The sequence below is a fragment of the Pipistrellus kuhlii genome, unplaced genomic scaffold (assembly GCF_014108245.1).
Source record: "Pipistrellus kuhlii isolate mPipKuh1 unplaced genomic scaffold, mPipKuh1.p scaffold_m20_p_132, whole genome shotgun sequence".
In the NCBI taxonomy this organism is placed as follows: domain Eukaryota; kingdom Metazoa; phylum Chordata; class Mammalia; order Chiroptera; family Vespertilionidae; genus Pipistrellus; species Pipistrellus kuhlii.
In genome coordinates this window covers 312,953-329,422 of record NW_023425441.1, presented here as the reverse complement: position 1 = coordinate 329,422, position 16,470 = coordinate 312,953, and the positions used below count along the sequence as shown (strand labels likewise).

Below are 16,470 nucleotides of genomic sequence, written 5' to 3'. Positions count from 1 at the left end.
CTGTGTGGTTTTCTACAGGAAACTGCCGGGAACGGCTGGGGATGGGTGGGGGCATCTGTTCACTGGTATCAAGGAAGGGAAGCTGCTGGCCACGTCCGCGTTCCGGCTGTGCCAGGGAGGGCACGTACTGGGAGCTGAGACAGAGGGGATCTCTTTGCATCTGCAAGATGGTGCCACTGCTCCCGGAGGCAAGCAGAGAGACGGCGCCGGTCTGGGGCAGGTGGGGTTTGTGTCCCTGCTCCAGACAGCGTGTGGGCACCACCAGCCCCTGGAAGAAGACTGAAGGCGAGGGCTGAGATGCACTCCCCCAGGGAGATGTGGGGGACGGCGGAGGCAGGCTGGGCGGGGCGGGGCGGCCACCAAAAGGGTAGGAGGGAAGCCTGGAGAGACGATTCCCGCGTCCAGGAGAGAAGATCGTGGAAGCAGGAGAAGCCGGTCCCGCGCGGTCCGCTCCTCCACGCGCCCACGCCAGGCTGTGGATCTGGGGCCTCGGGCGCCCCCTGGTGGTCACCCCTGGCTGCAGCGCCATCGTCGCACGAGGCGCACAGGCTTCCAGGCAAAGTGTGAGCTGCGAGGGCGAGGGGACCGCCCCCGGGACACGCCGCGGTGCCCACGCCCCCCGGAACCCCGACCCCTCGCGGGAACCTGCGAAACGACCGGCAACGGGGGCGTTCACCACCCCACAGAGGACGCGAGGGTCCGGGCCCCGCCCAGCTCATCGGCCCCGCCCACTCGACCACGCCCCGTCCATACCAGGCCCCGCCCCTCGCCCCGGCTCTCCCCCTTCGGCCCGCCCCCAGCGCACCGTCAGGCCCCGCCCAATTCAGGCTCCTCCCCTCGGCCCACCCCAGCGTGCTCTGCGAGTCGGTGGCGGCGCGGAACTGGCGTGGCATGGCGGCGGAGCGCGCGCGAGCGTCCCGGGGCGGGACTTCCGGTGGCGCTGGCGAGCGCCTTCCGGCCGCGCGCGAGGGTGGTCGGCCGGCCTCCGGGACATGAAGGTGAGCCCCGCGGCGGCCGGCCGGGGTAGTGCCCGCGCCCCGCGCCCCGGCGCCTCCTCCTCGCGCGGCCTCAGTTCCCCTCCGCGGCGTGGGCGCGCGGGCGGCGCGAGGGAGAGGGCGTGAGGCCGGCGTGGACGCGAGGGGGTGTGGGAGCGAGGGGCGTGGGCGACGGGGGGGGGGCGTGAGCCGAGGCGCAGCGAGCGCGGGCGGAGCGGGCGTGGGCCGGTGCGGACGAGCGAGCGGGAGTGGGGTCCTGAGCGGGAGAGCGCGCTGCGTGTGCAGGCGGTGCGGCCGGTCCCCCGGGCAGGCGACCCCGGCTGGTCGGGGTGCACTGGCCTGGACCCACCTCGCTCAGGCCGCAGCCTCACAGGGGTCATCAGAGCTGAGCCCAGGGGGACCAGGGCACAGTGGCTGGCGGAGAACCCCACCCCGGGGCACCCTGTGTCCGCGCCCCGGCGTCAGGGGAGCGCAGTGGCCACTGCACGGAAGGCGCCTGCGGTGTGGAGACCTCGTGGTGGACGCCCGGCCTGAGCAGCACGTGGCCCACAAATGGCGCCGGGCCTGCGCGCCTGCTTCCAGGGGGCCTTCGCGTCCAGAGCGCTCACCGCTCCCGCGGGACCCCGCGGCTCCAGAACTGCACTCAGAGGCGCCGGCTGGGACGAGTGACCGATCGTCAGTCACACTGGCCGTTCTGTTGAAGACAAAGGCGGCTCAGCGTCCAGCCTGGTGTCAGCGAGGGACCCTGGACACACCAGTGTCACACCAGTCAGACACTGCACGCCCGTGGGCAGCAGAGCCGTCCCGCGGTAACAGCCAGCGTCTGGAAGGAAGAGGACCCATCGGAGGGCATCACGGGACAGGAGCCCCGATCAGCACACATACAACACGGTCCACGCTTGGTGTGTGCGCGTGACCTGGGCTGTGGCCAGCGCTGTCACTGTGGACTTGGGTGTCCCCCCAGGGACCCAGTCCTTTCCAGGCAGAGCATGAGTGTGTAGGCGAGGGGACCCCCTCCCGGACACGCCATGGTGCCCACGAGCAGGTCCCTCCCATGCACGGCCCTCTCCCCGAGGCTGAAATGGCTTTCTGTGGGTCTCCATGTAAAGCGCTTGATGTCTCCCCGGAACCAGCTGTCCTCTGGGCACGAGGCTGAAAGAGCCCCCCAAGCTTGGAGCCCCAGATGGTGGCCCCACACAGGCCTGAGGCCCCTCCAGCAGCTCCTGGTTTGGGGTGTAGCAGCCTCTCTGGGTCACTACATACCACACCCCCTCGCCAGACCGTCCACACCAAAGAGATCGTGGGCACGTGAGGGAAACTCGCTCTGCCTGGCAGGAGGCCCGGTGGACTTCTCCATGCGGTGCCCAGGGGGGAGCTGTGGGAGGGGCCCCGACGGGCTCACCAAGCACCCCGCACGCCAGACAGCTCACGTGTTGGTGCCCACCACCATGCCACACAGTCTGGAAAGTTCCCCGCTGGTCAGGGAGCAGCACGACACGCCAAGTTCTCCTCCCCGGGCGTCTCCTCAGCCCCGCGCAGGCCCGGGTGCAGGAGGTTGGCGCAGCGCCCACCGGGCCTGTGCTCGGTCTGGTCCTTCTGTGGCCCCTGCTCCTGGCACTGAAGCCAGCAGGGCCCGTCTTCCTCCACATTGGCCCCATCTCCATGGGCCCTTTCCCCTTTCCTCCAGTCCCGCGGTGTGAGGTCGGGTCAGGCAGAGGGGTCTCTGTCCACCACGTGCAGGACAGCAGGAGGGGCGGCAGGCTGTGGCAGGAGGTGGCTAGGGCAGCATCGAGCCTGCAGGTTGCTGTGGGAGCACTTCCTGCTTCGTTTCCATTCTTCCATCCTCGGTGAGCTTAACCCCACCTGGAGTGGAGGAGGCGCCTGGGGCCACAGATGGTGCCCGCAGAGTGGGCACCTCCCACCGCTCCACGTAGTTCCTGCCGGCAGGTCCCTCCCATGCACGGCCGGACCTCGGAGCGAGTGGAAGCGCATTGTTCAGGCCTGTCTGGCCCCATAGCAGCCCAGCTGCCAGGAGCTGACCCCTCACAGCTTAGCAGCTGCAGTTTCGGTCTGACCAGGGGGTGATGGGTAATTCTGGGCAGCCTGCCCCCATGTGCTCCAGGCACCTGTCTCCCAGGGAAGTGACACCCAGGACATCGCAGCCCGTGCAGCTTTGGGAGGAGACGCAGGCTGACAGGATCGTCTCCGGGGGTCTGGCTCTGTCCACTCCTGACGGGCACACCCTGCCTGGCCAGGAGTGCGATGCCAGCCGCTGGTGTGGAGACCGGGCCCCGGGCTGGGCTGGAGGGAGCAATTTGGCCCACGTGCTCTACACCTGCACTTTTTTTTTTAATCTTCACCCGAGGACATGCTTTTTATTGGTTTTCCGGGAGGGAGCGTGGGAGAGAAAGTCGAAATGGGGGTGAAGCGAGAATCAGTTGCCTCCCACACGCACCCAAACTGAGGATGGAACCCACAGCCTGGGTGTGTGACCTGACGGGATCAAGCCCACGGCCTTTTGGTGTGCGAGACAATGCTCCAGCCCAGGGAGCCACACTGGCCAAGGCCACCTGCACCTCTCAGGCGCAGCAGGGACGGCCAGGCTGGGCGGCTTGTTACACAGCTGCCCCGTGGGAAAGACGGGGGGGGCGGGCAGGGAGCGAGGGCCAACATGCACTGCACAGCTCGGCCAGTCCGTGCCGGAAGGAGAAAACATGAATCCACGGAGGACGCGGCACAGCCCACATGGTGGCGTCCCCTCCTCCTCCTCCTCTGGAGGAGCCCCGACTTTTCAATAAATCCGGACGGGTGTGCTGCTGTGTGCGCTTGCCATTGGTGGAGCCAAGTGCCTGCCCCGGCCCAGCAGGAGGAGCTGCAGGCTGCCCTCTGCCACAGACGATCTCCCGCGTCCTGTGTGGGCGGGCGTTTCCAGAGCAGGACCTGTGACGAAAGGAAACGTCGGAAAGCATGATGTTTATGGGCAGGCTGTTCCCGGGAAGGTTTCTCCAGTCCGACCTCCCAGAAACAGTGAGGGGCTGCTGGGCCTCGGCCTCTGGAGCTCACACGCGGGGCATCCTTCTCTCCGGGTCCCGGAGCCTCTGCGACTAGGGCTGTGTGCTCCCCCTTCACGTCCCCACTGAGCAGGTCGTGGGCGTTTTTTACTGGAGTCTCCCTGATTTGTAAGAGCCCTTTAGGCGTTATGCATAGATAACAGGTAGGAATTTGCTAGCAAGTGTGTTCTGAGTACTTTTTCCTCATTTATTGTTTCTTTATATGTTCTCACACACACACACATGCACACGCACACGTACCCTAGAGGCCCGGTACACGACATTTATGCACTGGGGGAAGGGTGCATCCCTCCTCTTGGCCTGTTACCTCTCACTGTGGGAGCCCTGCGATCAGTCAGCCACAGAGGTAGGCCCTGCCCACCCGCTGCAGCTCTGCTGCTGGGTAGCCTGGGCCTCTCTGGGGTGATCGTGAAGCCCCCCACCCCACCTCCACGATTAATCGATCACCCCGCCGGCCAGTAGCCTGGGCCTCCTTCTGCAGGGGGATCATGGGATCATGGAGCGATGGCCAGGCTTCCCACCAATCACATCACGCCTGCCTTGGCTGGCCTGGCGCCCGTGGGTGTCAGCGTGGTCATCCAGACAGCCATTATGCTGTTGAGTCTTTCAGTTGATTTGCATGTTATTTAGATGTTGTTATAGACACGTGTATTTTGTCTTCTAAACGGAAGTTTCGTGTCCCCCGTCGTGAGCTCTGATGCCGTGAGCATCGTGCGCACAGCCGGAACAGCCTTCCTGCTCCGAGTTGGCGTCTTCTCCAGTGTCCGCGGCTGTTAGTCACAGGGAAGTCCTCTGGCCTGGACCGCTTTGTTTTGTTCTTAATAATTTTTATCTTTCTTTTTCAGAGAGAGAGAGAGGGATAGAAACCTCAATGATGAGAGAGAATAATTGATTGGCTGCCTTCTGAACCCAAAACTTGTGCATATGCCCTGACCAGGAATTGAACTGTGACCTCCTGGTTCATAGGTCGATGCTCAACCACTGAGCCGGCGTTCTAGAGGGCCAGCAGTGGTCAGCATGGCCCCGAGACAGGGAAGCCCCTTTGTCTGTCCGTGAGGGACATGGGCCCAGCGGTGCTGGAAGGGGACTCTGGCAGTTGGGGCTGATCCAGGGCAGGGCTGAGCCCTGGGGACCAGGCCTCGCTGTGACAAGGACCCTCGTCGGCAGAGGGGATGCCCCGCTGCTGTGATCTCCAGTCTCTGCGCTCTCTCTGCAGCCCCCTGGACTCCGAGCTTGCACCCCCTGCGACTGCCCGCCATGAAGGCGCTCCTCCGGGTGCTCTGGCTCGCTCTGGCCTGCGGCTCTGCTCACACCACCCTGTCCAAGTCAGACTCCAAAAAGGCTGCCTCCAAGTCCATGCAGGAGAAGGTAAGGCGTGGAGACTGGCCGCAGGGCTGGCCCTTTGCACCTTCTCTTTCTTCTCTCTCCTCCACGTGGCCTGGGGGCCTGGTGTGCTGACAGGGGGCCCCGGGAGAGCGCCCGCCCCTGGCCAGACTCCTGCCTCCCCGCCTTCCGCTGCTTCCCACACCAGCACTCGTCCTGGGTCATCTGTGAAGTCCGGTCAGGGAGGCAGACCGAGTCTGCAGGACTGTCCGCTCCGCCGGGCGGCCTCCCCCTGCCACCACCCGTCAGCGGCACGGGGCGCCCCAGCACAGCTCCTGGCTGAGAGGCCGCGCCCCGCCCTGCCTCTGCCTGCGGCACTGACGCTCCTGTTCCCTTCGCTCCAGACGCAGTTTGCAGAGAAGCCTGTCCAGGACCGGGGGCTGGTGGTGACAAACCCCAGAGCCGAGGACGTGGTTCTGGAGCATCGCAGCTACTGCTCGGCCAAGGCCCGGGAGAGGCACTTCACCGGGGACGTCCTGGGCTATGTCACTCCGGTGAGGGGGCCTGGTGGACGGGGCCGTCCCAAGGGCACCGTGGGGCTGGGTCTGCATGCTCACTCCCCGGGCCCCTGCCGTGGGTGCGGTGGGAGCGGTCCTGGGGGCTCGCTGCCTGGCCCAGCTGCGGGGCTCACCGGACTCTGTCCTCCGCCAGTGGAACAGCCATGGCTACGACATCACCAAGGTGTTTGGGGCCAAGTTCACACAGATCTCCCCCGTGTGGCTGCAGCTGAAGAGGCACGGCCGCGAGATGTTCGAGGTCATGGGGCTCCACGACGTGGACCAAGGTTCTCACCTGTTCGTCTCCCGGCCCTGTGGGGGTGGTGTGAGCCTGTGTGTGTGAGAACGCGAGTGTGTCTGTGTGAGTGAACCTGAGTGTGTTCCTGTGAGAACATGAGTGTGTCTGTGAAAACGTGAGTGTGTCCGTGTGTGAAAACGCGAGTGTGTCCGTGTGTGAGAACGTGTGTCCCTGTGAGAACGCGAGTGTGTCCATGTGAGAACGCGAGCGTGTCCGTGTGAGAACGCGAGTGTGTCCGTGTGTGAGAACGTGTGTCCGTGTGAGAACGCGAGTGTGTCCGTGTGTGAGAACGCGAGTGTGTCCGTGTGTGAGAACGCGAGTGTGTCCCTGTGAGAACGCGAGTGTGTTCGTGTGAGAGAACGCGAGTGTGTCCGAGTGAGAATGTGATGTGACTGCCGGGTTGGCCTGCACCCCGTCCTCCTGGCGGGTGGCGCATGGCGTCCAGGAGGGGCGTCGGGAGGGCTGCTGAGCTTCTCTGAGCACAGAGTGGAGCAGAGGGAGCAGGAGAAGCGTCTGTCCGCAGGCAGCGCGGCCTCTCGTCCAGCCAGGGCTGTGCTGGCTCGCCCGGGCCGCGGACCGGAGACCGGAGACGGCAGGGAGGCACCAGGAGGGCAGCGTCCGCATGTGGCTGTTGGACCCTTCCGCTCCAAGCAGCAGTCCCGGTGTCCGAGCTGCCAGCCCAGGCCGCTCTGCAGGGCGGCCCCAGACCCTCCCTCAGTTCCCTCTGCTCTCGCTTGTGCAGCGTTTCCCTCCGTGGGTGGGTGTGGGCTGTGTCCCCGAATTGACCGTCCTCTCCCTGTCCCGTAGGGTGGATGCGGGCGGTCCGGAAGCAGTCCAAGGGCGTCCGTATAGGTGAGTCCAGCCCTTAGGCCACGGGAAGGAGTGCTGGCTGGTGTGACCTCCTGTGAATGGAGTGATCCAGCGCATTGGCCAGTCCCCAACCACTTAGAAACATGGCCAGCCAGCTTTCGTGGCCTGGTCCAGCCAGGGTTCTGTGGCCCTTACGCCCACCCGGCCTCAGCCAGCACGGCCAGTGCCTCCTTCACCAGTTTCTTCACTCACCAGCGAGGGTCTGGGGCCCAAGCCCGAGAGTAACGCCGACCCCGCCCCGTCCCCGAGAACACAGCTGGCCAGGGAGGGACGGTGCCGAAAGTGCAGTGGGGCCTGTGGGGTGTGGCGAGTGTGGGGCAGGCTGGGGGCAGAGCCAGCAGGAGGTGCTAGTGGGGGTGGTGTGAGTCTATGTGTGTGAGACGTGCGGTTGGTGGTGCGGGAGCGGAGGCCAGGTCGGGTCTGGTGGGAGATGCTCGCGCGGAGCCAGGCAGCGAAGAGCAGAGGAGGGGTGTGGGCAGACGGGCAGCGTCTCTGCCCGTCCTGCCCGGGCCTGTCTCGCCGGGCCATGAGCTGCTGGATGACCACGCTGGTGCCCATGGTCACTGCCTGGGGCCGAGCACGCAAAGCACGGGGTCACGTGGCCTGCGTGGGGCCGAGCACGGGGGTCACGCTGCCTGCATGGGGCCGAGCACGGGGGTCACGTGGCCTGCGTGGGGCCGAGGCCGGGGTCACGCTGCCTGCGTGGGGCCGAGCACGGGGTCACGCTGCCTGCGTGGGGCCGAGCACGGGGGTCACGTGGCCTGCGTGGGGCCGAGCACGGGGGTCACATGGCCTGCGTGGGGCCGAGCACGGGGTCACGCTGCCTGCGTGGGGCCGAGCACGGGGATCACGCTGCCTGCGTGGGGCCGAGCACGGGGTCACGCTGCCTGCGTGGGGCCGAGCACGGGGATCACGCGGCCTGCATGGGGCCGAGCATGGGGGTCACGTGGCCTGCGTGGGGCCGAGCACGGGGGTAACGCGGCCTGTGCCCCTAGTGCCGCGGCTCCTGTTTGAGGACTGGACGCACAAGGACTTCCAGAGCGTCTGGGACAGCGAGGACGAGATTGAAGAGCTCAGCAGGACCTTGCTCCTGGTCGCCAAGGTGAGGCCTGGCACTGCCCGGGGGGCCCTGCCTCGGGCACACAGCTGTCCTCAGGCCCCCGGGGCTTGGGGTGGGGAGGGACGTGAGTGGACAGCACAGACGAGAGCCTGGCTGCTCTGCATTTGTCTCTGTGGGGACCCCCACGCCTCCTGAGGGAGGCCCTTCTGTGCCTCTGGCGTGCGCTTGGGCCTGACCTTTGTGGGTGGGCCTGGGGGGCTGCCCTCCAGGTTTCTCTCCTGGTCCCAGACCCCCTCACCCTCCCGGTCCTTTCAGAGCCAGCATTTTGATGGCTTCGTGGTGGAGGTGTGGAGCCAGCTGCTGAGCCAGAAGCACGTGTGAGTGGCTGGGTCCCGGGGAGGCCAGAGGAGGGACGGGAGCCACTGGGGTGGAGGCCTTGGCTCACAGTCGTGGCTTTGATGGGTGCCCTGCAGGGGGTGGAAGGAGCCGGAGCCTCCCCACCGTGCGCCTGGGCAGTGCCGCAGTTGGCTCGCACACCAGCAGGAGGTGCTGCTGAGCATAAGCCTGCCTCCTGGAAAGAAAGCTGCCCAGCCACATCCCCTGGGCCAGAGTGACCAACAGGGCGGAGTGGTGGAGAGTCCCCTGCAAGCAGCCACCACCCTGGCCTGTCAGGGACGTGGGGGCCACCCCTCGGAGGCAGGGACCGAGCTCTCCTGCCCAGAATTGTGGCCACAGCGCCACAGAGGGTGGTGCAGCTGCCGCCCGTTCTGGGACTGGCTGTCCCTCCTTTTTGTTTACTTTCTTTTTTCTTTTAATTTACCTCTTTAGAGAGAGAAATAGTAGTTTGCCATCCCACTTACTGATGCATTTATCGGTTGCTTCCTTTATATGCCCCGGCGGGGATCAAACCTGCAATCTTGGTGACGTGCGATTACGCTCTAACCACTTAGCAACCCTGCCAGGCTGTCCCTCCCTTTCTGTCGGAAGGAATCCGCTCAGCACCAAGCCTTCCTGGGCAGGAGGGCACTGGGCCGGGACTCCGTGTCCCCCTAGGAGCCAGCTGCCCCCCTTTCGTAGTGAAGCAGCTGGCGGCCTCGGCCACTTGGAGAATCCCCCGAGGACCTGTCTTCCAAGGCAGGTGGGAGACACTATCGGGAGAAAGGGGAGCAGCCCCCGCCCAAGACTCAGAGACAGATGTCTGCCTTGGGGGCGGGGAGCGCACAGCGGCTGGGGTTCCTGCTCCACGTGCTCAGACCCTGCACCAGCAGGTGCTTCTGAAGCTCCCTGTGCCCCTGCCTGCCTGGGTGAGGCCGGTTCAGAGAAGGTGGATGGAGACAGGAGAGCCGCGCTGCCACCCGGTCAGGTTTCCAGACGGCCTCGCGCCCCGCGTCCACTCGCACCGCGTGGCAGGTCCTGGGGCAACAGGAGGGGCGCCACGGGCAGCGTGTGGACCTGAGCCGGTGTCTGAGGGGCCGGGCATCCTGTGCCTCCAGGGCAGGAAGTGCCGTAAGGGGCTCGGTCCGGGCTCCTAGGCTGACCTCGCGTGTCTTCCCAGGGGCCTCATCCACCTGCTCACCCACCTGGCCGAGGCGCTGCACCAGGCCCGGCTGCTGATCATCCTGGTCATCCCTCCGGCTGTCACCCCTGGGTAAGGACCACAGCGCCCGGCGGGGAGGGGGACGGCCGGTCCCAGGCCGAGTCCCCACACCCACCCCGGCCAAGGCGTGTGGGAGTCCTCAGCCTGAGGATGGAGTCTCAGACACACTTCCCTCGCCTCAGGCGAGGCCCTGCACTCGCGGCCCCATCTGCAGCCCAGCCCCCGGAGCTCAGGGCGGTCAGGCTTCCTCCAGAGCCTGGTGGGCGGGCGGGGGAGGGTCCAGGCGCTGTGGCTGTCATGTCCGCCCTGCCAAGGTGCCAGTCAGGGCCAGGGCAGACCCGGTAAAGGGGCAGGGCCTCAGAAAAGGCCCGTGAGGCTCACGGGAGCCTACAGACTCGGCACCTGAGACGGACGCCCCTTAAGCAGGCGCTGCTCTCGGGAGCGTGCCTGGCCGCATCCCGCCCACCCTCAGCCCTTAGGCTCCAGGTGCCCACGCTTCAGGGTCCCCTTCCGGCCCGCGGGCTGCAGTGGGTGGGACCTGTGTCCACAGCGGCACCCATCCCAGAGCGGGGCTGGTGGTGCTCGCCCTGGAGCGAGCCAGCCGGAGCCCGTGCCCCTCTTCCCCCCACGACATGTGTGTTCATGCGTGTGGTACATGCATGTGATGGGGCTGGCAGACTCGAGCATTCCCTGGGTCTTCTGGGTTCTGGGGTGGGTTGGGGGGCAGCTCAACTGGTGCTGTGACTGGAGCAGGGACTTGCCTGCAGCCCCTCCCTGGCCCCGGCATCTGCTGGTGCGGAGCCGCACAGCTCTGGGCCAGAGCAGAGAGCAGACGCACAGTGGGTGTGCTAGAGGGGCCGAGGTGGACACCCCTGGAGGGACCGTCCTCTGGGCCTGGCAGGGCCCCTTCCCGCTGGACCCCCTCTGCCCAGGAACCTTCAAGCCCAGCTCCTGGCACCTAGGCAGGAAGTGGGAGTGGGAGTGGTGTCACGGCCCCTCCCCCGGGAGCCACCAAAGGAGGAAGCTGTCGGTATGGTGGCTGGGGTGCTGGAGGGAGGGACCGTGGCCCGCGGCAGCCAGGTGTGTGCTGACAGGCGTGTGCTCAGAGCGGGCGGCTGCAGTGCCCGGGACCATCTCCTCGACACGCTCACCCTCCTCGCACCACGCCCAGCGCCCGCGGCGGCATCCCCTCCACAGCCTGTGCTCTGGGCGGGTCTTTGCTGTGTTGTGTCTGGGGCCCTCCCAGCAGTGCTGACCTTGCACTCTGCTCCCAAGGTCACAGCCGCCCCCATGGAGCCGCCACTGTGCTCTGGTGGGCGTGGAGGTTTGGTGCGCTTCATGCACGGCTGGAGCTGTCAGCGCAGCACAGTGAACTGGCGTGATTAGAGCCGGCGCTCTCTGGGCCGGCCCTGGCACGTCCTCCTGGGCTCTGGCCAGCTGCTCCTGCTCAGCCTCGGAGCTCACCCCAGACACAGACCGGTGCCCACACAGGCATCCCGATTGGCAGATGTCCTCCTTCATGTGGCCGTTCCCCTCCCCCATCTCCTCTCGCCACACCCAGGTTCCCGTGGCTTCTGGCAGGCAGTCACCCCATGGTCAGGGAGATCCTGATGGGGTGCCCCTCTGCACAGAAGCCATCCCCCTCACCTGGGCTTAGGACAGCCTGCACCAGAGTGGTGGCTCAGGACAGTGGGCACAGCCACCTGTGGGTGTGGGGCAGGCGAGGAGGGTGGCATGGCACGCGGAATGTGGAGGTCCAGGCTGGGAGGCTGAGGAGCCTGCAGGCCAGTGGTCCCCTCTGGCCCTTGTGGGGCAGGTGGGCTCATGCTGAGTGGACCAGCAGGGAGGGGCAGGTGATGCTGGGGGGGACGGCCGGGGGGCTGGCAGGCTGTGCGATGGGCTCTGGTAGCCGTGCTTGTCTCGTGCAGGACCGACCAGCTGGGCATGTTCACGAACAAGGAGTTGGAGCAGCTGGGCCCTGTGCTGGACGGGTTCAGCCTCATGACCTACGACTACCCGTCCCCGCAGCAGTGAGTGGATTCTGGGCCCTGGGTGCACGCATGCTCACCTCCATCAGGGCAGGGCTCCCCACTGGCCAGCTCAGGACCACAGCTGCCAGCTGTCCCAGGGGCACAGTCCCGAATTGGCCTGGCACATTCCACTTCGGGGGCACGTGACAGATGGCAACTGACGGCCCCAGGGGAATGCTCTCTCCCGGTGTCCTGCCCCCCGGTTGGCCCGGGTGAAGCAGGCAGAGATGGGCATGTCCGGCAGGAAGGCACCGTGGGAGGCTCGCTGGCTGCTGCCCCCTTCCCACTGTGTGCACACGCCCTTGCTCCAGTTTGGGAGGCCCACGCTGCCTGACACTGAAGCCCACTCCCCCCTCACCTTGCAGGCCTGGCCCCAATGCTCCGCTGTCCTGGGTGCGAGCCTGTGTCCAGGTCCTGGACCCCAAGTCCAAGTGGCGGAGCAAGATCCTCCTGGGGCTCAACTTCTACGGCATGGACTACTCGGCCGCCAGGGACTCCCGGGAGCCTGTCATCGGGGCCAGGTGAGTGGGCTGCGTCACGCAGGCCGCCTGTGCTGCCCTCCCAGAGGCCCTTGCCCCATCGGCCTGCAGGTCTGCCAGAGGCGATGGGCGGAGCGGGCGAAAGGCCTGGCAGGGTCTGACCACTTGCCAGACGCCTGCAAGCAGAGCCTCTCTGAGCCTCAGAGTTGGGGGCCATGTTTGTACACCCAATCTGGGCACCCTAGTGTTTACACCTCTGTCAGCGGGTGGGTGGACAGCCTTCATGATGTGAGTGGCGTCTACTGCGGTGAGGAGGGGAGGGGAGGAGGGGGAGGAGAAAGGCCCTTGTCACATGGACCAGACTTCCTTCTGTGCAGCTCTGCTGGTGTTGGACTCTGTTTAGCTTTAGTTTGCTTCCTTTTTGGGGAAGATATTTTTGCTGGATATAGAACTCGAGGTTATCCGCTTTTTTTTCCCCTGGGCTGTCACTTTGTCACCTTCTTGCTCTGTGTCCAGTGGGCCACGTGTGGAGGTGCTGTCCCTCCATGTGTCGTCCCTGCATGGAGCTGCCCAGCAGCTGCCATGGTGACTGGTTGGGGCCTGCATGGCCCTTCCTTCCTGCATGTGGTTTGCCTTGGGCTTCCTGGGTCTGTGGGTTCTCATCAGATTTAGGGAGATTTTGGCAGTTTCTTCAATTATTTGCCTTCCCCTCCCTTTCTCTCTGGGCCTCGAATGCCTGTGTGTCCAGTCCTGGGCCTGTCCCTGGCCCGCTGACACAGAGTCCTCTGGGGACCCGTCTTTCCTTCTGTGCTCTTTGGGGTTTTGTTTCCGACTTCACATTTCGTGCTGCTGTCTGGCCTGTCTCATCTGTTCTTGACCCCTGGGCTTGTCCTGTCACCGATGGCCCAGCAGTTGGTTCTGCGACGTCTCCCGTCTTCCCAGTCGCCTGTAAACTCGGCACAGGCGTCGGCTGGCTCTGGGGCCTTCACCACCCTCGTGGGGCCTGCGCTCTAGGCCAGGTGTGCAAGCCTGGTTCTGGGTGCCTGTTTGTTCCTGGAAAGCACGTGAGGCGCTGCTCTCTCAGGCCCTGGTCCTGCCCGTGAGGGCGTCCAGAGACCGCGGTCGGCGCGCTGCTGCCGCTGTTCCTTGCTCGGGGCTCTGTGGTCAGAACCCTCGTTCCCCGTCAGAACCTTTCTGGGGAGGTCCCCTCCCCCCCCCCCCCCCCCCTCCCCCCGGGCGCTCCCCCCCCCCCCCCCGCCATCCCTGGCCTGCAGGGCTGTTGGCCTGGGAGACCACTGTCCTTGCTCAGGCCACTGCATAGACACCGCAGACGGCTCACCACTCACTGCCCTTCCCAGAGGCTGGAGCCCAAGGCCTCTCCTGGGCGTGTGGACGCCATCTCCTCCCCGGGTCCCCACTTGGTCCCTGCGTGTCTGCGTCCTGATCCCCTCTTCTCAGGAGAACCCCAGTCACACTGGATGAGGGGCCCCTGACCTCACTTAACCGCGGTCACCCAGTCACAGTCTGAGGTTCTGGGCTCAGACTCTCTCTCACATGGAACCTGGGGGAGGGTCGTCATTTGCTCACTGAGCGTGCGCCCACAGTAGCTCACACAGCAGCTTGTTGAGCCCTAGCCCAGCTTTGGGGTCAGGTGACTAAAGGCTCCACGTGGCCCCCAGCCCCAGCTGCTCTGAAGGCCAGGGGCTGCGGAAAAGGCATTCTGACGTGAAGGGGGGGAGTGTGTGCGCGTGTGTGTATGTGTGTGCATGTACAGGAGTGTGCACCTGTTCATACACGTATACCGCTGCTCTCTGATGCATTGGGTCTGGCTGCTTCCAGCCAGGGATGGAAGGCTATATCCCCTCTGGGCTGCAGCCCCTGCTGACTCCCCTCCCAAATGAGCCCCTCCCTGACAGGAGAGGGCCGGCCAGCCCTGGCCTCGGGGCCTGAGGAAGCAGGTGGGGAGAGGGGTCCCGGGGCCCAGGGTGCGGCTGGCTACCATCAGGGGAGCCGCCTGGCCCGTGCTGCAGCCAGCCTCACCTTGGCAGGAGCAGATGCTGCCGCCCAGCAGGGCCTCCCCAGGGGCCGGAATGAATGACAAGCGGCTGTGACTTGGGCCTCAAGGGCAAACGGAGGTCAGCGCCACTTAGGTCGTGCAGGAGAGGGCTGAGGGCATGTGGGTGAAGAGAGCTGGCCTGTGGCAGGCAGGCAGGTCAGCTGGAGGCTTTCAGAACAGGCCGGGGTCACGTCTGCCCCGAGGGAGGGCTGTGGTTTGGGTGATGCCCCAGGACGCCCCCTACACACACACATACACACTCACACACACACTCACACACACACACTCACACACACACATACACTCACCCACACACACACACACACACACACACTCACACACACACACACACACACACACTCTCTCACACACACACACTCACACACACACACACTCACACATACACACACACACTCACACACACACACTCACACACACACACTCATACTCACACACTCACACACACACACACATACACACACTCATACACACACACACACACACATACACACACACACACACACACACACACACACACTCACACACACAGTCTTGGGCTGCAGGGCCACCAGGGCCCGGAGGGCACAGCTCCCAGCCCGGAGGGTTTCGCGTGCCCAGGATGGGACCGGGTGGATGGCCCGAGGGGCTGGGCTCGCCTCGCCCAGCTTGGACCCATAGGCGCTCCTCTCCACACCCCATGGGCTCGGGCCACGGCCTCCATGGCGGTGGGAGGTTGTCCTCCAGAGATGGGCACCTGGTGCCCACTGTGGGGAGCCCCCAGAGGAGGTGTGAGGGCAGACAGGCCCACAGGGGCCGGACACGCCTTAGCCCGCCATCGCGCCTCCCCTGGGTCCGTGTCTCTGTGACCGGCATGAGGGTCAGTGGGGAGTGTGCAGGGCTGTGGGGGGTCAGGAGGGACGTCCCCTCCCACCAGGGCATCTGGAAGGCCACTGCGCCCCCCCAGAGCCGTCCCAAGCTTAGGGCAGCCTGTGGGCAGGGACACCGTTGATTGGCAGTGACCCACTGCACAGAGGAAGGGCGCCCCGAGAGGGTCAGGCACGGCCTCCAGCCCGATGAGCTGCCCCATGTGCATGCGGCCCCCGGGGGCCTCTGGCAGGCCAGGCCTTCGTCGAATTCTGGGAAGGCGCTTGGTCATGCCTCCTGCCCCTGGGCCCCCACCGCCGGCCTCCCCCTCGCCCCTCCCTCTCCTGGCACTGACACACACACACACACACACACACCCCCGGCCTCTCCAGGTACATCCAGACCCTGAGAGAGCACAGGCCGCGGATCGAGTGGGACAGCCAGGCCGCAGAACACTTCTTGGAGTACAAGAGGTGAGTGTCCGGGACGCGCCCTGGGCTGAGGGGCTGGCTGGGCCCCTTGCCACACGCCCACCTCTGCCCTGAGGGCCAGGGGAAGTGGGAGGCATTCGGTCCCACTGCCTTTGCAGAAACCGAGGAGGGAAGCACATCATCTTCTACCCGAGTCTGAAGGTGTGTGGGCCGCCCGGGGGCGGGGGGACAGCCAGAGCCCAGGCCAGTGACCTGCACTGAGAGGCCGAGGTGGGCAGCGGGGCTGTGCAGGGTCAGACTTCCCTCTGGGGGAAGGGCTGACCTGGGCCTGTTTCGGGGCGCGTGGGCCACGGGGGCTGTGCTGGGGACGAGGCAGTGACGCTTGCCTGTGTGCAGTCCGTGCAGTTGCGGCTGGAGCTGGCCCAGGAGCTGGGCGTTGGGCTGTCCATCTGGGAGCTGGGCCAGGGCCTGGACTACTTCTACGACCTGCTCTAGGCCCAGCTCTGGGCACACCTCAGCAGTGGACGCACGGGCGTGGGCGTGGGAAATACAGGCCTTTCTCTGCCTCCTGCCTTGTCTGTCGCAGTCCTTGGCGGGGCACCACGAGGACAGGTGCCCCCGGGTGCGGGCGTCCGGCCGCTCCATGCAGCCAGTGTTCCAGGTGGGTCTGGAGGCCTCGGAGTGACAGCTCCCAGACCTGGACTCCTCAGGGCCGGCCCCGCCGCGTCACCCTGGGCCTCACACAGACAACAAGCCACCAAGTCCCCATGGCAGGAGCGCCAGGCCACTGCCAAAACCTGCTCCGACACTGGGCCTGGTGCCAGCGGCTGTGGTCACTG

General features: G+C 65.7%; 1 protein-coding gene across 2 annotated transcripts; it reads left to right on the top strand.

The window, feature by feature from the left end:
• The first annotated feature begins 852 nt into the window (after positions 1-852).
• On the top strand, positions 853-16,198 carry CHID1 (chitinase domain containing 1). 2 transcript variants are annotated; one of them, XM_036436243.2, is made up of 13 exons: positions 853-998; positions 5,283-5,434; positions 5,794-5,943; positions 6,101-6,233; positions 7,052-7,096; positions 8,110-8,216; positions 8,490-8,551; positions 9,730-9,822; positions 11,700-11,801; positions 12,167-12,322; positions 15,593-15,673; positions 15,790-15,832; positions 16,028-16,198. In XM_036436243.2, exons 2-13 carry the CDS (start codon positions 5,324-5,326, stop codon positions 16,124-16,126), a joined length of 1,182 nt encoding a protein of 393 aa, XP_036292136.1. In that variant the 5' UTR covers positions 853-998; positions 5,283-5,323; the 3' UTR covers positions 16,127-16,198. The 2 variants fall into 2 exon arrangements, with proteins under 2 accessions (XP_036292136.1, XP_045437042.1); XM_045581086.1 differs by lacking the exon at positions 853-998 and having other exon boundaries at positions 15,790-15,901.
• Positions 16,199-16,470: the final 272 nt, after the last annotated feature.

Coding starts and splice junctions, on each gene's coding strand:
- CHID1 (XM_036436243.2), top strand. CDS start 5,324: ATGAAGGCGCTCCTCCGGGTGCTCTGGCTCGCTCTGGCCTGCGGCTCT. Junction 5,435..5,793: donor CCAAGTCCATGCAGGAGAAG/GTAAGGCGTGGA, acceptor CCTTCGCTCCAG/ACGCAGTTTGCAGAGAAGCC. Junction 15,674..15,789: donor CACTTCTTGGAGTACAAGAG/GTGAGTGTCCGG, acceptor CTGCCTTTGCAG/AAACCGAGGAGGGAAGCACA.